Source organism: Neomonachus schauinslandi, chromosome 14 (genome assembly GCF_002201575.2).
Source record: "Neomonachus schauinslandi chromosome 14, ASM220157v2, whole genome shotgun sequence".
NCBI classification, from domain to species: domain Eukaryota; kingdom Metazoa; phylum Chordata; class Mammalia; order Carnivora; family Phocidae; genus Neomonachus; species Neomonachus schauinslandi.
Genome location: NC_058416.1, coordinates 59,552,409 through 59,574,834, shown reverse-complemented (window position 1 = coordinate 59,574,834; position 22,426 = coordinate 59,552,409). Strand labels below are relative to the sequence as shown.

Here is a 22,426-nt window from a genome sequence, read left to right as displayed (position 1 = left end):
TCAGTGAAGCGGCTGCCTTCAGCTCAGGTCATGATCCCAGGGGCCTGGAATCGATCCCTTGCATTGGGCTCCCTGCTCAGCGGGGAGCCTGCTTCTCCCTCTCCCTCTGCCTGCCGCTCTGCCTACTTGTGCACACGCGCTTCTCTCTCTCTCTCTCTCATTCTCTGTCAAATAAATGAAATCTTAAAAATAAATAAATAAATAAAATAAATCTTTAAAAAAAAAAAAGAGGCTTCATTCAAGAGAAAGTAATTCCTGGGACTACAAGATCTCTAGCCAGCTTTTCTCCCCCTCTTCTCTCACAACTAGTTGCTTCTGCTTACACATGGCAAAAATCAGCCTACTTTAAAGATCTAACCTATCATCTACCTATAAATGTGCTTTTTAAAGGGGTGGCATCCAAATTCTGGCTGGTCAGTCATCAGCATATATATATATTGGCTGGCCTTGGGTTAGGTGCTCACCACTGAACCAATCAACACTGGGGGAAGAGGGATCCTAAAAATTTATCTGCAGGAGCCATTCTCAGAGAAATAAAATGTTAGCAGTCTCACTTCTCACACTTCTCACAAGAGAACATCAACTGATGCCCATAGTAAGAGCTCAAAGAAACCACACATTTATACAGTTACAATTTGTAAATTATTGTGGGAGGCTATAAATTAGATTTACTTTCACATGCACATGGTCTTCTGTTTGTCTTTATGTAACTTGATTTGTGAACTGTTACTGGAAGGTTGCAAACATTAGACCTGTTTTCTATTCACCGTCCTATAACTTGACCAATTATTTAAAAAAATAAGACCTCAGACTGCAAAAGACTTAAATTACTAATTAAAAATAAAAGGAAGTGGGCGCCTGGGTGGCTCAGTTGGTTAAGCGACTGCCTTCGGCTCAGGTCATGATCCTGGAGTCCCTGGATCGAGTCCCGCATCGGGCTCCCTGCTCGGCAGGGAGCCTGCTTCTCCCTCTGACCCTCCCCCCTCTCATGTGCTGTCTCTCTCATTCTCTCTGTCTCAAATAAATAAATAAAATCTTTAAAAAAAAATAAATAAATAAATAAAAGGAAGTAATACAGGAAGAACAAATGAAGACTTTGGGATCTAATCTTCCAAAGGTATCAAGACTAATAACAAAGTAAGTTTTCCTCTCTTATAAAAAGCAACGCATGTTCAATGTGGAGTCCTGGAAAACACAGAAAAGTAAAAATATAAAAACAAAAGACACCCAAACCCTAAAGCAGAGCTAACTGTTAACATTTTCTTTCCAACCTTTTTTCTTGCACATATTACCAGAAACAGGCTCATATCTATGCAACTTTTCGATGAAGGCTGTTACCACAAATCAGCATCACTAAAACTGGGATAACCAGACAGTCTATACCTGATGTGACAGAATTCCATCCATGAAGTATTTTTACCAATAAATACTGAAACCTAAATCTAATCAAGCCTTCAAATCTAAATCCAAATTTACAGGAAACACATTTCAGAATATCTAGAATATTAGAACAACAATCTGATCTTCCTAACAAGTAAATAGTATGGTAAAAAGAAAAAAAAAAAGAGGTGGGAGAGGCAGTGTTTAAAATTAAGACTTGGATACATGACAACCAAATGCAATACACAGAAGACTGAACAGCTAAAAACAGAAGTATAATTAGGAAAATTTCAATAGATTAAGTATTAGATGATATTAAATAATTATTTTTGGTTTTAAGATAATGACATTATAATTATGTAAAGAAAATGTCCCTTTGTTTATTAGAAAAGCAAGCTCAAGGATTTAGGTTTGAAATGTTTGATATCCAGAATCTATTTTAAAACAGCAGCAAACATAGAAAATATAAACAAACATGATAAAATGCTATAATTATTAAATTTAAGTATATGAAGTTATTAGATTTAAGTACAAAGGTTCATTACAATACTTTTATGAATATTTGAAATCTTTCATAAGAAGTTTTAAACCTTTTATCTAGTAATGAGTCACATTTCAGTTAAAAAAAAAACAAGCTTTTGCAAATAATAGCGCTCCTCTTACATTTAATCTTCTTTGAAAACAACTTTTTAAGGTTGAAGAAAAAAGTAAGATTCATCCTATATTAACATTAACCACCTTCTCCTCTGACAGGCAGTCCGCTAAGATTAAGATCCAAAAGCACAAGAAAAAGAGAGGGCAGGAAGTGCCTCTGAAAAAATAAAAGGGTGCTTGCTAACAGACTCTCCTCACAGAACACCTCTGCATGATGAAGGAAGGTCTTACATAAAGGAAACTAAAAGGTAACTAATACAAGAAACCAACAAAAAAAATTACCAATACTAACAATCACAAAATACCAAACTCCAAGAACAAACCCAGTTTTCCCAATTCTTTATATATATTTGCCCACTTACAGAAATATCCTGTTTTCTTTTTGTTCTCAGCTGTCACACATATTCAAAACCTTTAGGGCCAGAACAACATCCAGGAAATCACCTAGTCCTGCTTCACACTTCACAAAGGAAAAAAGGTGAAGCACAAAGATGAAAAAAATTTATCTATGGTTAGGCAGCTTTTAACAAAATACCCTACTATCCCTTTTTTGGAACTAAAAAAAAAATTTGAAAACACAACTACCTGCAAAGAAAGATGAAAAACCCCACTGAAAAGAGATCCAAGATGAAAACCATGGAATTATAGGAGAAATCATCGGAGTCCTATCAACGCAATCAACGTTTATTGGGCAATCATCCATGCCAGATCTTGTTACCATGGACGTAAAAATAAACAAGTATATCCTCAAGTAGCTAACCCTACAGTTTGGGAGAGAAAAAATATATAAGCATAAATACTATGTAATGTGGTTAAGTGCTGATATGATATTACAGATAAGCACAAGCTTCAATAATGGCCTTAAGAAGGAAGGTGGTGACCAACGTGGACTGCAAAAGTCAAAGATTCACAAATGAAGGGATTCTTGAACTGGAGACTGCTTGACAGATATGAGGGAGAACATTATTCTGGACAGAGCCTGTGCAAAGTCTTGCAACAGCTTAAAGTGTTTGGGAAAATGGTTTCATGTAACCAGAGCTATGAAGAGAAATGAAGAGGTAGGCATTGGATTTTGGACTTTTTCATCTACATAATGGGAAAACGTGCCAGGTTCTTTAAATAATATCAGGTTTGCATTTTACAAAGGGAAGTTCTAGCAGCAGTTTGGAAGACAGGCTTGAGAGAGAGGGGCACTAGTGAAACGCAGGCCTGTCTATAGACTAGTAGAAAAAAGACAAGAGATAATCACCCGAAATAAAGTAATTATCCAAAGTCCAGACCCCTCCCTCAGTAACACATCCATAAAACCAAAACCTACTAGTTACCTTTTCATTCATTATCTTGAAAGGACCTAAACACATGTAACATACCTAGTGAGATCAGGATCCTCCTCCTACCACTCCCACACACCCCAAGTAAAACACATGTGGTCCTCATTCAAATACCCAGTGTTTCTTTTTTTTAGCTCAGCGCACAGCACCACCATTCCTCCAGTTATGTAAGCCAGAAATGTTAGAGACATCCAAGATACCTCTACTCTGCATAAGCATATCTAATAGACCACCAAGTCTCACTGGCTTGACCCTCTACATACATCTCCAATACCTCAGACCAAGTTGTCACTTCTTGCCTGGACCAAAACAACTGCCTAATTCATCTCTATCTACCCCCTATATTACCTCATGTTGTTACCAGAATTATGTTTTTTTTTTAAATACATATGTGATTATCACTCCATTCCCTCTTCCTCTACCATTCCCCCCACTTTAAATCCCTCAATGGGTTAGAATAAAAACAAAACTCCTTACCCAACCTACAAACCAGCACCACACTCAGGAGATGTTACTTTAACATGTTTAGCAACATTTAAATGTTTCATGTTTCCTTCTGCCACAGGATCTTTACAAATACATGCAGCTCCTACTGCATTTTCCTTTCTTCACCCAGGAAAACTTCTCATTCTTAGAAAATCTTAGTCCAATTGTGTCTTCCCTGTCCGGATCAAAGTCTCCTATTTTACATTTTCATAGCACTACACACCTTTTCATAGCTACAGTTCCTTCTTCTGATTACCTGATTGGTGTCTATCTCTCCCATTAGAATTGCCTCATGAATAAAAGATTCTGTTTTATTCAAAACTGTAGTTCTAACATTTATTCAACACTTGTTACATATAGCAGAAACTCAAATCTTTATTGTATAATTAAATGAATTAAAATGAATAAATTTAAAAGTACAGTTGTTTTAAAAGAGATTCAAGAGTTATCTCTGGGATGTAGAAAAACAGATTTTAATTAGTAGATATACAGAATATTTCTGGTATAAGTAATCACGATGCCACCAGAAAATTAAAAATATGGGAAGACAAGTAGGCTTGGGTTGTAAAAAACCATGTGGGATATACTGAGTCTGACAGCACCACCATTCCTAACTCTGAGATAAGGAGTGCCTGGGTGGCTCAAACAGTTAAGCGTCCGACTCCTGATTTTGGCTCAGGTCATCATCTCAGGGTTGTGAAATCAAGCACTGTGTAGGGCTCCTAGCCTGCTTAAGATTCTCTCTCTCCCTCTGCCCTCGTCCCCAAAAAGCCTAAGTTAAAATTCAAATCCAGACAATCAATAAGCAATTCTAGAACTGACTAAAGTCTCAATTAAAATACAAATCTGGATGTGAACCAACATGTGCAAAGAGAGAGCAAAGAGAAAATCATCAAAACAATGAGACTGAACAAGGAAAATTGAGATAAAACCAAATCAGAATCTCAGAAACATTAGCAATTAACAAAAAGCCCACAAATGAGACAATAAAGAGAGCAAAGAAGAGAATTAGAAGACAATAACACAGAAATCAAAAGAACTGAATTTTTAAAAAGAGAAATTGTTAATAATGTCAAGTGCCAAAGAGATAAGAATTGGAAATGACCGATTCAATCAGCAATCAATAAGCAGTGAGAAACTGGACAGTGAACAGGGACAATTTTTCTAAGAAGTCTAACTGCAAAGGAAATGAGGGACAGAGAGGGACATATACCAGAAGGAGTTGGGAGTCAAAGAGTATTCTGTTTGCTTATTTGTTTTTAAAATGAAAGACTTATGTGTATTTATATGTTTAAAGGAAGAAGCCAGTGGTTGAAAACATGAAAGGGAAAATACCTGAGGCAACATGGTCTAAGTATGAGTCAGGGATTTTACCTTAAACAACAAAACAGAACAAGCTTGGATATGAGAAAGGTTTTTCTTTCGCAGGGGGAAAGTATGCATGTGTGCAGATAAAGAGGTGTTACAAGAGGAGACAGCACATCATGGAAGGGCTTAAATGCCATACTAAAAAATATATAAATAAATAAAATCGGACTTTTATCCAGGGGACAATCAAGAGCTACTCCAAAGCTTTTAAGGAATGAATAAGATGTCTGTGGCCCAGGAAAGGCGGGGGGGGGGGGGGGAACCGCCCCAGGAATCTGATGAAGCCACTGTGAAACAGGAGCTGATCTGAAAGACCTAAAAATGTGCCAAGAGTAGAAGAACTCCACATCCTCACTTGTACTTCTTAGTAACATGCTGCTATTCAAAGATGCTCTGGCGGACACATCACAGTTTCTTGGTTCCTCAGAGAGCTTAATTTTCTTTATTGGCTTGATACTGTTATGGGCCACCTTCAACACAATGGTTTTAGTCTACTCTCCTTTCTCTGATTATTAGGAGGAAGAATACGTTCACAATTTAAGCATTTTCTAAATTTCTTCCAACTATTCTCCAAAACTACTAATAGGAAGGAAAAACAAATTGTATAATACAAATAAATTGTATAATACAATTGGAAAAAATTAATAATAATAAAATATAATAGGACAAAAAAATCATCTCTCAGATATAATATCAAATTCCAAATCTGAATTCTAGGTCAAATTACTGCCATGGCTTAAACAGAATTTGAAAAGATCTACCTCTTTTTCTTTACTAAAGCAACAGAAGAACTACCTTAGAATTCATTACACCATTATAAAAGAATCTTCGTATGTTGACAATTATATAAAACAAAAATTTTTAGTAAAACAGGTATTTATAAAAATGTATTAAACTGGTATGTTTCTCCATAATTATGCAAAGTGCTGATAATTCTATCAAGATGATTGTTATGCATATGACAGAAAAATTCACTACCTATTCTCAGAATGATTAAATGAGTCACTCTTGGAGAAACCATCTTAGTCAAATGTTGAGTTCAAAAGAATTTAAATAAGCCTACTGAAAGATAAGAGAATTTTGAAAACTATCCTTTAACAGATTTAAACTAAAAATTACAGGTGATTTAGGGCAAGTCAGAATGAAATGACTTTATATCATTATCATCATCATCAAACTAAGCATAAGGAGATTGTGGATTTGAAATGAGTCTCCTCACTTAGTGGTGAACTGTGCGTTGGAATACAGAGAGGTTTCCATCAAAGCAAATTATTTACCTTTGACTAGAAAAATAACATTAAGGAAGGAATCAAATGACACCAAAGGTCACCTCTCCTAATTCATCCTACCCCTCCTGTTTCCCAATCCTCCCTATTATCCCACCCTAGAACAGAAGCACACAGCAAACCATTAAGTTATAAGCCACATGTTCTTTTACATCAGTGGTTGAGTAAACCACCATTCCCTTGCCCAATCCTTTTCCCTCACCCCCCAAATGAAAATTAGCCTCTTCCAAGAAACTTGGGCGTGGGGGTTCTTTCTTCATACCCGTTCTGCCTCTATTATAGCACCTACATGCCTTTTAGGTCTCCCTCACTAGTCTTTGAGTTCCTTGAGGGCAAAGATAAAACCTAACATGTTTCACTGTTTTACTGGGTGCTTTCCCCATGAAACTACAAACTGTAAATCTTTTCCTCCACCTTGTTTAGCACTGAATCCCCAAATATAAATTGATTACTGCTAAATTACTCAGCTGAATAATCTTAATTAAATATAGGGATGGCACAAAGCTTTCAATAAGTGTTCACTAAATAAGTGAACTGAATATGTCTCTATAAATTTTTCAATGAAATACTTTTTTTTGAAGTCAATTTTAAAAAGTGGTTATTGATATCCAAACTTTTAAAAATGGTCCTTGTGAATTACTTTCATGTATAACACAAGAAAAACCTGTTCTATAATCATGACTAATAACTCTTCAATACCTAAAATAAGTGAAACATAGGAATGTTACTGTGTAGGGTTGAGTTGTTTTTTTAGCTTGGTTCTCCACTATTATTAGTCTCTTACTATGGCAACGTTACAACTTTTCTAGGGAGAAAGCTTCAAATTCTGCGGACATATCCTGGCCTAAAACTGGTTTTAAAGGCTTCTAAGTCCCTAACGGCAATACGGTTATCCAGTAGAGGAAATTTCCTCTGTAAACTCAACCTGTCAAAAAGTAAAAGCAAAAGTTCTTTTAACTTCTCAAGAGAACACACCCCATTATAGGGGTTACATTAAATTCCTCCGACCAAAGATAATGGCTATCTAAGGCAATTTCATGATTCCCCAAAGGTGTTTTTGTTTTCTTTCAGGTAAAACTATGTGAAATGCCACACACATAAACTTGTTACAATAAAATACACTTAGTGCCCCTCAAAATATTTGAGTTGTCTTAAAACCAAATCCTTACTGAACAAGCAGCTCACTCCAAAGAAATTTGCAAATGTACTAAAAAGCTTGCAAAACAAAGGAGCTATACAGTATTACTCTCACAATACCAGAAAACAATATTTTAAAATTCCTAAAACTATTTAAAACGTTGCCTATGGAAAACAATTGTTTTTTCCTTTGGACTCGATCTTGTACAACAATAAAGGATTTAATTTGTTTTAAGCACTGAAATAGTTACACATTTCACAAAAACTGCTCTCATCATAACTGCTGAAATTGAAATACAAGATAATGAACCTTCCAAAAGGCGATTCACTTTACACTTTAAATGAAGACAGGAAGGAATCTGCTTTCCATTTTGGATCTCCACACGTTTTCGGTATTCCTAAAAAGCCAGTTTAACTCTCTTCCCTAAAGTACCCTACATAATGACAACCAAATGAGCCAAAGAGCCCTTCAGTATTCCTGAGGAATCACCAAATCGGACTAATAATTTATCACAAGCATTGCTACGAAGTGTAAGTATACCAAGGGCGCTCCAGAGCGGAGTGACACCTCGTCAGCCTTCTCATAACCCGCAAACGTAAAGGCAAAAAGTCCCCAACGCTGAAGATTCCGCAGCCAAAGAGCTAAGCCAAAGACGAAACAAGAGCAAACGCCAGGTCCGCCCTACGCGAAAGGTGAGCTGAAATGTCATACTGGAGGACCAGGAAGACGTCGACTATTAACCTACTACTATCAATTCCCGGGCTGACGCATAGCTTTCCTGCCCGCACGCGCTTGGGTCTCTGCCAACACAACCGGGTAAGTCATAACCAGAGGACTTCATGGGCTTCTCCGCCTCCCTAGCGCTCCTCAGACCTGACAGCCAAATTCTAAACAAGGTAAAAAGGTAGACAGCAACCCCCTCTGCGAGGGCCGGCTCCACCCAGCCCCTGCTCAAGGCCGAGGGGTGGTTCTCTCTCGGACCCGAGTCCAGGGCCTCCGCACAACCGCCTCGCCTTGCCTCCCACCGCCGCTGACAGCCGACTCCGGCGACCGACGCACTTGCGCCACCCCCAGACCCCCCTTCCCGCCGCAGACCCGAGCGCACTCTGTAAGGTCACCGCCCACCCACACCCTCCCAGACAACGCCCGACGGCCCTCGGGGGCCAAGGACGACTGCCAGGCGCGGGCAGCAGCGCGGGCAGCACCCGGGAGGCGCCCCCGCGGGACCGCAAGATGGCGGCCGCGGCGGCGGCGCCAGGGCCGGGCCCCTCCGCCTCGCCCCGGCCGGCGCGCGCATCGAGCCGCGAGCGGGCGAGGGAGGGAGGGAGCGGGCCGGGCGCGGGACAGGCAGGCCGAGGGCCGGAGCGGGGCGCCGCCGGAGAATGGAAAGTGCCGGGGCGTGGGGGAGGGGACGCTCACTCGCGGCCCGCCGCCGACCTTCCCTCGACCCCCCCCCCCCCCCCAAAACACCCCGTCCGCCCCCCCCCCCCCGGCAGCTGCCCTCTGCCTGCCTACCTTTGAATTTGAGGTCTGTGGGCGGGTCGAGGACCAGGATCTGCTCGTGCTTCGCCATGGCCCCGGAGGCGGACGCCATCGGAGAGACAGCGCAGAGCGGGGGCGCGCCCGCGGCGGCGGTTTGCTGGCTGGGGACGGGGGACGACGGCGGCGCCGGCTCGGCCGAGCTCTATGATGGGGCCAGCTCACGGCTCCCGAACCCCCGACGCCTGCCGCTCTGTGGCCGGGCCACTGGGCCGCTCGCTGGGTCAGCAGCTCTGGGACTCACAACTGACTCAACCCCACACCAGCCGCCGCGGCCACGCGCACTGCGATCCTCGGCACCCCACGTGACGGCCTCTGCGTGCCTACGTGCGCGCCCCGGCGGCCGGGAGCCCCTAGCGCTCGTCCCGCCCTCGAGTCCTGCCCTGCGCTGCGCCGGCTGCTGCGCCTGCGCGTTCCGGGCCTCGCGGCCGCTCGGAACTCAAGCTGTCAAGGGAACGGGCGTGGACAGAGGGCGGAGCGAAACTCCGTGGCACCGATGCGGTGCGCACTGCAAGGCAGAAGGGCGCAATCTTCGGTCACGTTTGGCTCCGACTGCGAAACTGGAGAGCCTGCTGTAGCAGCGCATCACCGTCTTCCAAGTGGGAATGCCTAATAGAAGGAAAGAGGAGTCAGGCTCACTCACTACAACTCCCAGCCTGCCAGTGGGGCCTGGTCCTCTGCGGCGCTGCGCGATATTTGCTGGGAATTGTAGTAGTGGCTGTTTGTGGGCGGGAAGGATAATGAGGTCCGTTGGAGGCGAATGGGGTGGGGCACGCTGACACTCATTTTTGGCTCTCAGAGAGCGTCTCGTCTGCGCTGAAAAGAAAAAAAAAAAAAAACTTTTGAAAATCTGATCTGAGGTCGCCCGCCTAGAAATATAAAATATACCCTGTGGAAAACAGGACGGGATTTGTCAATTTGTTCTCTAAATCTACCCATCTCTCTATTGGTAGGGCAACATTCTCTGTCGTATTCCAATCCAACGTCTACTGCTTCCTGAATTCAATCCAGTGATGCAAAAGCAGATGAGGAAACACCCCTCCTTTAGGAAGCAAACCCGCCGTTGGGGAAATCTGACAAGGCACACTTACCAAGCTAGAAATAGAAGTCAAAATCTACAGCGTTCAGTTGCGGGCGTCTGTTCTTCGGTTTTATTAAGGATAGACAGTTGTCACGTTCCGGTGTTGGAAATGAATTCCATCTGCATCATTTATGGTTAGCGTGTAGTAAACCGAACCAAATGAGGAAAATCCTGTGAGCAAAGGTGCTGACAAATCTTTAACTGATTGCCAGGGTAATCGGGGACAGGAATATCAAATGAAACAAATGAAGGTGCTGTAAGTAAGCCTGTACGGTACTACGTGAATTTAAGTCCCTAGGGAGCACCACAAAAGAAAGGACATACTGAGGCTGCTGCCATGAAGGAGCAGTGCAGTTTGTCCTGAAAATAAATGAGCAAATGAACAGTAATCTAAGCGTAGGCACAAAGTCCAAGTTCTCAAGCGCAATCCATGCACGTATCGGGGCCCATCTGGGGATAGCTCTCCAGAATAGCTAACCTAGCATCCGCAGAAGATTGTACCACACAAGAAGCATGTATCTTAAGCCGTGAAAAACCTAGGAGGATGGGAGTGCTTAAATAGTTGGAAAAGTATATTCTAAATTTACCTTTCCTTTGATTAATTTTTATTCACGAAATTTATTTTGAAATTTCAGTCATCCTTAAAGGAGAATATAAAAACTGTGTTTGTCAAGAGATGGCTTAAGGTTAAAAAAAAAAAAGTTGAGGTTGACAAACACTCCACGGGATGGTGTCTCACACATCTTTAGCTGTGAACTGACAGCCCTAAAGCTGTCAAAAACTGCAATTTTTTTGCTTGCCTAAGAACTGTTATCCATGGGCAAATTAGCCTTGGCTGAACTGGCTCCTCCACAGCTAGATGGACATTTCTCTTACCAGAAAGCATTTGGGAATCTCCAGTGTGCAAACAGCAATTAGCAAGTACAGCATGCTGAGGAAGTTCCCTGTCACTCCCATATGGGACAATGGCTACCCATTCACCATGAATTCAATGGGAAGTATGAACTGGCTGTATCCCAGTTTTCCAATCTATATAATGAAGAAACCTCTGCCCATTTTAAGTCATTACCTTTGAAATCGACTGTTTTTGTCTTCTCAGTATTGCTTCAAATATATAGTCTTAGAACTATATGAGAATTTAAATCTCTGGTAGTCTAAGAATACATGAAACATCTTTGGAATAATTCCTCTATTACTATTTTAGAGCATCGCCTTAATAATGACTCAGAGTCCTCCTGAATCATCTATCCCTCATTAAATAGTGCACTATTTAAGAGGCTTATGCTTGGTATTACTACCTTTCTTCTAGCAGTTCAAAGATCTTTATAAACATCATCACACCCTTCTCAGAACTACCAAATAACAGCAAGTTTTACTTTTGTTGTTAAATATGGGAATAAGAGCATCTCATGGCAGTAACAGAGCTAAACTTTGGGGAAAAGTTGCCCAATCTTCCATCCTGTGCATTTTTGCTTTTCCCAAAGCCACAATGAAATGACAACTGAAAGTGATTAAGACAATTTAAATTATAATTGACTTATGTATTGTTTAACATTTAAATTAGGAATGGACAAACATGGAGCCTAATGGTCATTGTTTGCTCTTCTTATGTTGATTAATGCAGCACATAAAGTTCTCTTAAAGTATTAGCAAATATATAGAGTACATCTATACATATATATGCATACATATATATATATATATACTCAAGCATATTTCTCTAGCTACTAAGAAGTTTTTATGAGTCTAAGATGTATGAAGTACTTGAATATTACTTCAGCCCACTTGAATCACTAATGGTATTCACCTTTGGACAGATTATCTCATAGGTTTGGCAAGGTTAAAAAAAAAAGTTACCAGTATAAATGGTAACAAAGTATAACCATCTCCATAGTTAAACATGTTAGATTTTACTTTATAAAAGTACTCTGTAATTATGAATTTGCATAGGATCAATTATCTGTGTAATACAACTCAGTAAACATTTAAATGGGCATACTTGCAATAAACATTGAGGCAGTAAAACATATTGAATAAGTACAGGCCTTGGGTCTGAACTGCTGGGTTCAGTCCTCTTTACTACTGTACGGTCTTAGCAAACTTACTTCACCTCTCTGTGCCTGTTCTACATCTGTAAACTGGGGAGAATAATGATACCTACATCTGAGGTTTGTTGTGAGAATTAAATGAGTTAATGCACACAAAGAGCTTAGGGTGGTGCCTGGATCCAGCATTGTTACCTTATACATTACTGTGTGCCTGGTACTGTGGTAGCTGCTGGTGGTATAGTGGTGAACCAATAGACATGGTCTCTGCTCCCATAGGGCTACATTCAAGCAGGAGAGACAAACGAAGTATCTCCTTTGCAGCTAGGATTCTGTTCTTGAAATAAGTTTGAGTAGTGAGATACACTCAGACAAGACTTAAAAGTTAGACATGAGACCGAGGCCAGCTTTCTGCCCCTTCTGGCTGTTTTTCTGTTGAGGCAAAACCCCTGAGACTTCAAGTTTTCTGCACCAGCATTCCAGCATCCATTTACTAGCTTCCTGGATATCAAGAGATAGTCAGTTGTTGGGGGTCAGCAGAAGCAGTGGTCCCTTCTTGGGTCCAGCTTCCTGATCCCTGGGTCAGAAGCAAGAGGTGCAGCCTCAGAGGCAGCAGCTGGCTAGGTGGGGCAGGTCAGTCCCGCCCTGGAGTCATTCCTGGGGAGCCTAGTCTAGAGCCTGCTCCTCCAGCCCTCCCCACAATGTTATAAGCACCTAATTCCCTTCATTATGTTCTTTCAACTTATGATGTTAGAGTACTGCAGAGTGAGGCATCAGGGAAGCCAAGAGTGGATCAGGAAGCAAGTGGATAGGGTGGAAATCTGCTGAGCTGTTCTAGAAGGCAAGGACTGCAAACCATTCTCCTGACCGAGTAACAAGGATGCTGGGGGTCAAACAGGAATGAAGCAGAGTCACTGCACACAAAGGGATCTGTGTAAAACAGAGAGACATGACAGAGACTGATAACTAACTAAAAGTTGTACGAGACCAGGCAACATCACGGGGATGCAAGATCATGTAAATGGGAATTTGTTGGTGGTGCTTACTGTAGCACATTTGTAAGACTTCAGTGAGAAATATAGATTCCAACAGAAGGCAGATGGGAGCTTCACCAGAAAAAATCAAGGCTGGAAGAAGAGTTAGAAAAAACAGACTTATCCTGGGGATTTTTCTTTTTATAACCATTTAAAGCAGTTAAAACTGTAAAATTAATCATCTTTGTTTATGAAGAATCATTTGAAGAATATGTGTTTTCTCAATTAATCTTTTATACTGTAAAAGCAATCTGTGCCATTATAACAAATGACATAATCCAAAAAAAGCATATGGACAAAAAGTTTCTTCCTACACCTCCCAATTTCTACTCCACTTCGGGTAACCAGTTTAACTGCCTGAGTTGTGTATCACCTTCTAACCTTATCCATACTTATAAAAACAGAGCTAATTGGCTTTTCGCTATTGTTGTTTGTTTGTTTGTTTGTTTTAACATGAATTCTAACATATTACCAGACCATTGCTTGATTCACTTTACAGTGTATTAACAATATCTGGCCCGGTCTTTGGCCCCCAATTGGCAAAGATCTCAGTCTTTTCTTTTTAAGATTTTTTTAATTTATTTGACCTAGAGCGACACAGCGAGAGAGAGAACACAAGCAGGGGGAGTGGGAGAGGGAGAAGCAGGCTTCCCACTGAGCGGGGACCCCGACATGGGGCTCAATCCCAGGGTCCTGGGATCATGACCTGAACTGAAGGCAGATGCTTAACGACTGAGCCACCCAGGCACCCCCTAACTCAGTCTTTTAACAGCTAATCCATAGAATAAATGACTCTACTATAGAACCATTTGTTCCCTTATTGATGAACATGTAAATTGATCTAGGCTTTTATCACAACCAATAGCACTACAATAAACATCCTTATATGCATTTTTTTTAATCATAGAATGCTTTTATTTCCACAGGGAGATTTCTAGTAGTGGGACCACTGGATCAAAGATATTTCTTACTTCAATATATATTGCATACTTTTTTGTTAGTTGTAAGGTATTTAGTTATTTATTTTTAAAGATTGTATTTATTTATTTGTCAGAGAGAGAGGGAGAGCACGAGCAGAAGGAGAAGCAGGTTCCCCGCTGAGCAGGGAGCCCGATGCAGGGCTCGATCCCAGGACCCGGGATTATGACCTCAGCCAAAGGCAGACGCTTAACCGACTGAGCCAGCCAAGCACCGCTATATTGCATACTTTTTATCCAAAGGGTTGTAACAATTCACACCTCCATCAGGAATATATTGAGGATATCTGTCTCCCTCATTGTTGTCAGGCACGAGATCCCACTCCATGTCAGCAGCTGAAGAAGGGGCATATTTAAATATCTTTGGACTGTTTGGATCAATAGTTGGGCCTCCAAAGTTGTACATTTTCACTGAACCCATTCTTTCTTACTGAACCGTTTTCTTCTCTTGCTCATTTCATTTTCCTTCTCTAGATTGCAAAGATTAGAGCACCTGTAAGCAACCAGATTCTCAGCAGTTCTTAATGTGTTTTCTCCCACAAATACAGTTATCCTTAAAGGCAACCACACAAGTAGAAATTAAAAGATGCCTGTGAACATAAAATCCACATTTGACACCTTGCCCGACTTCTCATAGTCTCTGAACACACAGGCTTCTTTGCATAGCCCTAACAAAACCTAGAGTAGATGTGGGGTAAAGAACACAGATTTGGACATCAGACAGACTGGAATTCAGACTCCATCACTTTTTGCCCGGCTATGCAATTAAACACTATGGCCTTGTCTATAAAATGGCAACAATATATCCTATATTTAATATTGTCTATGCGTACTAAATGGTATAATCTGTGTAAAGTGCTTAGCATAGTGTTGGGCATTTATTGATTGTTATATGATTGTTCACAAAATTTGATATCTCCTTTGAACTATAAACCATAGATATGTAAATTATTGGGCATTTAAACCCACAGCCAAATGTTATCTTCTTAAGGAGAAACTTTAAACTTAAACTGGAAATAATTTTTTGTTTCCCTTTATTCCAGGTGTGGGCTGACGGCTTGCTTGGGGCCAAGTTCTGTGGTGTAGGCTAGGGCAGACACAAAGAAGACTGCTACTCAACTTCAGTCCTGAAGAAGTTGACAGTCTAAGTGGACTCAAACATAATCCAAGTGATGTGCTTTCAGAGAACGAACTGAAAGGAATCAGGGAAGAATTTTAACAGGAGTGATTAAGTGCTAGAGAGTCCGGAAATGCTTTGCAGATACCTGGCCATTTCAAGATCATGGCATTTTTTTATGTCCAGGTACATTTAAACACACACACACATACACACATACACACAGTCACACCTTTCTAAGATTTTCTACTAAAACATTTCTTTTTTCTTTTTTTTTAAAGATTTTATTTACTTATTTGAGAGAGAGAGAGCATGAGCAGGGAGGCAGGGAGCAGAGGGAGAGGGAGAAGCAGAACACGAGGCTTGATCCCAGGACCCTGGGATCATGACCTGAGCTGAAGGCAGCCACTTAACCGGCTGAGCCACCCAGGCACCCCAATATTTATTTTTTCTGAAGGGTATTTTTTGTTTTGGGGTAGATACATACAGCAGAATATTATTCAGCCTTCAAAAGGAAATTCTGACACATGCTACAATACGAATAAGTCTTGAAGGCATTTTGCTAAGTGAAATAAGCCAAACACAAAAGAACAAATACAGTGTGATTCCACTTCTTTGAGGTCCCATTTCATTAAGTGGTGAAAATCACAGAGACAAAACATAGAACTGTGGTGGCCGGGGCTGAGGGAGGGGGAATGGGGAGTTCGTGTTTGATGGGTACAGAGTTTCCGTTCAGGAAGATGAGAAAGTTCTGTGGATGGATGGTGGTGACCGCTGCAAAATCGTGTGAATGTGCTTAATGCCCCTGAACTAGACACTTAAAAATGGTTCAACTGGCAAATCTTATGTGAGGTATATTTTACTACAATAAAATAAAAGAATAAAAACATTTTTGTTTAGCACAAATGGTTGCTCATTTCATTCCATCACTGAGTTCTTGCTGTCTCCTTGCATTTCAATAGCTTTTCTGACCTTACTTGTCTGGCCATTTTAAGCACTAGCTCAGGGATCAGAGCTCCGGCTTACTCAAATCTGGGCTCAATTTCTGTATCAGTCATTTACGTGGGGATAATAAAGCCATTTGCCTCACAAGATTGTTGTGAAAACTAAATGAGATAATACTGATAAATACCTGAACACAACACCTGGCACATGTAAGTGCTCAATAAATTTTACCATTATGGGGCACCTGGGTGCACCTGTGTGGCTCTGTCAGTTAAGCGTCTGCCTTTGGCTTGGGTCATGGTCCCAGGGTCCTGGGATGGAGCCCCACATGGGGCTCCCTGCTCAGCAGGCAGTCTGCTTCTCCCTCTCCCTCTACTCCTCTCCCCTCCCCCCACCGCTCATGCTCTCTCCCACTCACTCTCTCAAATAAATAAATAAAATCTTTAATAAAAAAATAATAAATTTTACTATTACTGTCATTTACTTCATCATTGCTCATTCCTAGACAGGCATGAGTATCCATTTTTGGCTCCTTTTTTAGAAGTTACATAGGTTGGGATAACTAGGATCATAAACTTATGGGAAGAAAATAATAAATCAAGCAATTGAATTGTCCCACTGGAAACTCAATGGAACAATCTGACAAATACTTCCCCCAAAATTCTCTTTAGGCATCCCATTGAGCTTGCTGCTGGTGCTGTCACATAAGTCTGGATTATATTAAGTAAGTTCTTAATCATTACATTACAAAATAGAAATATTAATCTATTTGGGGATCACTTTTCTGGTTGCAGAGGTTAAGGAAAACCAGTGGTTTAAGCCTAGGGGCCGAATGGAGGATGGGGACCCAGTGATTAAATAGATACCGTACCTGAGACCTCACCAGTTGCCGGTCAGGAATCTGAAAAGTTCAGTATCAAGGTGGCGTTCACTGAGCACAACCATTGCTCGTGTGATGTGGAGAGGGGTTGGCAGGCACGGAGTAAACAGTTCATTCAAGTCAGTTCAGAGGTGTGCCTGGACTTCACCGATTCATTCATTTAGACAGTTAGTACCAAGAAATATGTCAGTCAAGCAGAGAGCACGACGTTGTAGGGGAAGTGTTCCACACTGTAAATATTCTAGGTACCTCACCTATTTTTGTTTTGTGGTTTACTCAGGAGCCATTGTCAGTTTGTAACATGTTTGAAAGAAGTTGAAGCCAAGTATGTAGATTTAATTTTATTTAGATGCAATTACATGGCCACGGAAACTTGTTGAAGAAATTCATTGAGCTGCTTCCTCACATTGAGCACTCTATTTAGAATTAAAGGCGGTTCACATGATTTTACTTTCTTCCAGATGTGATAAAAATGCTCGAACCCTTGGAAAAACACACACAACGCCAAATTTTTTTTTCATATTCTATTTCTCTCCTCTCGGCTCCCTTTACATGACTGACCCACCAGTGCTGGCACATACTGGCAAAGAATAAGTCACATAAATATCAGAGCTCTGACTCCATCCTCATTTCTGGCCAGTTTCACTTTATGGGCTTCCTTTAATATCCCCACAATTGCACTCTGTGGTCAGGGATAGGAGTCAGCATTAGAACGGACCCACCAGGCTGTCCCTTGCCCAGTCTCCTCACCAAGGGAAGGTGATTTGACATACCTCGGACAAATAAATTCAGCACAAAGCAACTGGGATATAATTTATCCTGTTTTTAATCTGGTCGAAAATCAGTAGAATCACAGATTTTGAAGAACTGTAAAGCCAAAGAATGGAAATGAAGTCGAAATTTAGGTGCAAGCCAGGGATTTTACTGTGTATGAATTGTTCTTGATGTTTCTATAGTGACATAGAAAGTACAATCCAGATAATGTGTGGTTTACCACACATCAATCTTACCAGAATGATTCAATTTCAGAAGAAATACATTAGGCTGAAATTAGGCTGTGCTCACCAAGAAGACTTAGTAACCATGCAATTTTGGAAAGGAATATATAAATTCCAGAACTGTTTGGCAATGTGGTAAACAATGCTTGGTCCTTGATTGTACATTCGCTTTTATGAAACCATTGAGATGGAAGCTGAGAGTCACTATAAATTATGTAAACCTTGAGTCGGAATAATTCCATCTCTAAAGAATTGTATTCTTATAATCTCTACTACAAATGGTCAGTGATTAACATGAGGTCTATCACTCAATGTAAGCCCCCTAAGATCAGGGACCTCAGGTTGTTCACTGCTGTATCTCCAGCATCTGGAAGAGGGCCTGGGATCCAGAAGGTACTATGTCTACATTTATTGTTTTCTAATTTTTACTTAGAAATAATTTTAGACCCATAGAAAAGTTGCAAAAAGAGTTCAGAGAGTTCCATTTACGCCTTGCCCTCCCCCAGCTTCCCCTAAAGTTAGTATCTTACATAACCCTAGAACAATTACCCAAAACAGGAAAACGATATTGATTCAATATTAACTAGCCCATAGACCTTCTTAGAATTTCTCCAATTTCCCCACTAATGTCCTCTGACTTGTCCAGGATACAACTCAGGTCCCCAGCTTGGATTTAGTTGTGATCTCTCCCTCATCTGGAACAGTTTCTCAGTCTTTTTTGTCTTTCATGACCTTGATATTTTTGAAGGGTATTGGCCAGTTATATTACAATGCCCAACATTTGGTGTTTGTCTGATGTTTTCTCCTGATTGGATTGAGGTTCTGCATTTTTAGGAAGGATACCACAGTAGTGATGTCTGGTTCTTCTCAATGCATTCTATCAGATGTACACAATGCCAATTTATTTCTGGTTTGGGTAGCTTTGCTCACGTGATTAAGGTGGTGTCTGCTAGGTAAAGTTACTATCTTGTAACGAGGTGCTTTGAGACGCTGCAGATGCCCTGTTTCTAATCAAACTTTCACTCACTCATTTTAGTATACATCAATGATTCTTGCCTGGAACAATTGATTATCTGTTTCCATCATTCCTTCTACATTTTTTTTTAAAGATTTTATTTATTTATTTGACACAGAGAGAGAGACACAGCGAGAGAGGGAACACCAGCAGGGGGAGCAGGAGAGAGAGAAGCAGGCTTCCCGCCAAGCAGGGAGCCCGATGCAGGGCTCGATCCCAGGACCCTGGGATCATGACCTGAGCCGAAGGCAGGCGCTTAACGACTGAGCCACCCAGGCGCCCCGATTCCTTCTACATTTATTCATTGGAATCTACTTCAAGGAACAGCTGTCCTTTCTCCATCATTCCTTTATTTCTTCATCTATTTATGTAAGAATGGGCTCATAGAAATTTATTTTATTGTAACCCACTATTACCATTATTTATGTTGTTTCTCACCTTCTCCCACATTTGGCCATTGGGAGCTCCTTCACATTGGCTCCTGTGTCTTTCAACATGCCATCATCATTTTCTGAGCACTTCTTTACTTTATAGTACTCCAAGATGTTTCAGGATCATCCTACACTTCCTTTGCTAAGTCCCTGAGAATCCTGATCTCCTTTATTGGATGACGGTAGTTAGAAACCAAGATTGGCCCCTAGAGGTGCTCATGCTACTTGGAGTGTCATTGTCTCCAGGCCCTTTCATGAACAAAGCTATGAAATCCATATACTTAAATATAGGGCATGTGTATTTAGTTTCTATCATTTTTCTATCATCTATCTATCTATCTATCATCTATCTATCTATCTATCTTAAAAACAATGAGTTCATACTGATACCTGCCATCCCAATCTAACATCACAGAGTTCATTCTAGCCTTCTTCCCCCTTATTTGTAACTTCTTTCTCATAGGACAGTAGGCAACCTTACTCTCATTACCCACAATAAATTTACTTATTTGCTCAATCCTACAATGCATATAGAGTAATCTCAGAATTGCTAACCCATACCTCTGTGAAAAACAGATTTACTGACTAGAGTGGAATATTTGTGTACAGTTCCTTTTGTCTCTTACTTTACAGTATACAGTCAAAATACTGATTCACAAGGTTACTTACCTAAGTGTGTTCCTTTCCCACTCCCTTCACTATGGTTATATTATTCACTCAGATACAATCAAATTCATTTTTTACTGTTTGTATTCCATTTTGCCCCTCCTCTTTGCTTTATTTATTTATGTTAGGGGTATGTGAATCATTGATATGGTTCTTAGAGTCAAAAACATTCTTTTTCCTTCCTTGGCATAATGAACAGATACATGTGTACTTTCTTAGATCACCCTCATTTTTACCTGAAGGGTTAAATATTATATTCTTTTTTGTACTTTGCTTTTTTTCACTTAATATATCCTGGAAATTACTCCATATCGGTTCATAGAGTGCTTCCTCACTCTTTTTTTACAGCTGAATAGTACTCTGAATAGTCCTGAATAAATATTTTGCAATAAGCAACTAAGGTTTCAGTGAATAATCATTCATATATATATAGATAGATAGATATAGATATTTAGATATTTCTATACCCTATCTATATTTCTATACCCTATCTATATATCTATATCTATCTATACCAGAAACCAAAGAGACATACCAGGCACTGTGTTTCTTTCCTTGTGGTAGGGGATACAAAAGCAAGAATTCATCTTTTAATTTGGAGAAGGTATCTCAGCACACATCTGATCACTGGACCCCTGAAAACTTTCCTGAATGGCAAGTCCCTGAATTTACACTATCTTGCCAAGGCCTGCTCCATCACATGGTGTCATCAAGTAACAGATCACTGTTATAGAGGATGTCCAGACAGTTCCTATTTCTTCATACTATGTGATGACAAAGGATGGAAAATTTCAAAATACCCTGGAGCAAAACAGTAAACAAACATTGTTGTCTGTGCCACGTGAATACAAATTGGTTTTTTTTTCAGAATGGAAAAGAACATATTTGCCAAATCACCGGCCACATAATACGACCTGAAGCCTTATTAATGTGCTTTAGCAACAATACTGCTCTGTCCGGCAACTGCAAAGGAACTGCAGCTTGGCTTAGCTTGTGGTATTCTACCATCTGTTTTCTGCAGGTGCCAGACTGGCTATTCAAATGAAGATGTGATAGGAGGGACCACTAGCCTGTATCCTCTCTGGTTTTAACAGAGGCACAAGTCTCTGTGATGCAATATCGCGCTGATTTACTATTCTGACCTGAGGAATGGGGGCAGTTTTATAGGCTCATTCCTAGTCTTTCCCACTATGATAGCTCTTACCCCACAGGTCAAGGACCCCAAACTGCCAATTTGTTTTCCCACACATTAATAAACTTTGTTTTGTCTTTTATCAAGGGATAGCAAACCCATTATGGGGTTAAATATCCCATATTTCAGATAGACTTTTTGGATACCCATCCTATTACCTAACTCACCTAACTTAGTGAGATTGGTAAACATAATCTGGTCACTGTTCCTATAAATTTCATAAGCAATATGATTTTAGACTTCTGCTGTGACCCAGTGATCTACTTGGAAGAGACATAGTAAGTGTATTGCTAGGGTGGCACTCACATGCTAAGATCTTGTCCCTTCTCACCATGGCTCTTGAAGTCAAGGGGACCCAACTCTGCATTGCACCTCTGCCGCATTCACCAGTGACCACCTCCTCCACTTCTCACACCTTCTGCATGTCATCTCACCTGAGCCCACCTTGTCTCCATGCCCAGTAACCAGATTCTGACTTCTACACCCATCGACCACCTCTTTGGTTGAGGCAACTTCTGTGGTCCCCTCCTGGTTTCTTGGGTCCCATTCTCAGTGCTTCCTTTTCACCTGTGTAGTCACTTCTGCTGCCTGAGACAAGAGGGACCTCTACTCTCAGCCCTTGACCTTGAGGAACTCCCTATTCCCTTGCTGGTCAGCTCAAGTCCTATTCCTCCTGGAGAGGGGCCATTTGGACATGCTTCACTTGGACTGTGGAAAAAGCATCTAATCTCCATCCAAGAGGATAAACTAGGGTTATCAAGAGCTCATATTGGAGCAAGTCAATAAAGGATAGAAGAATCCTAAGAATTAAAAATCAGTTTATTGCTTTTAATTAAAAACAGAGGAGTTTTCAGTTTCACAAG

The 22,426-nt window shown here is 40.7% G+C and overlaps 1 protein-coding gene across 2 annotated transcripts in view; it reads right to left on the bottom strand.

Annotated features, from left to right (window-relative positions):
- VAPA (VAMP associated protein A) overlaps positions 1–9,469 on the bottom strand; it is a 39,289-nt gene extending 29,820 nt beyond the window's left edge. For both annotated transcript variants that reach the window (XM_044921075.1, XM_021689465.2), the window contains exon 1: positions 9,159–9,469. In XM_044921075.1, coding sequence (XP_044777010.1) covers positions 9,159–9,237 — 79 coding nt within the window. In that variant the 5' untranslated portion in view covers positions 9,238–9,469. The remainder of the gene's footprint in view (positions 1–9,158) is intronic.
- Positions 9,470–22,426: the final 12,957 nt, after the last annotated feature.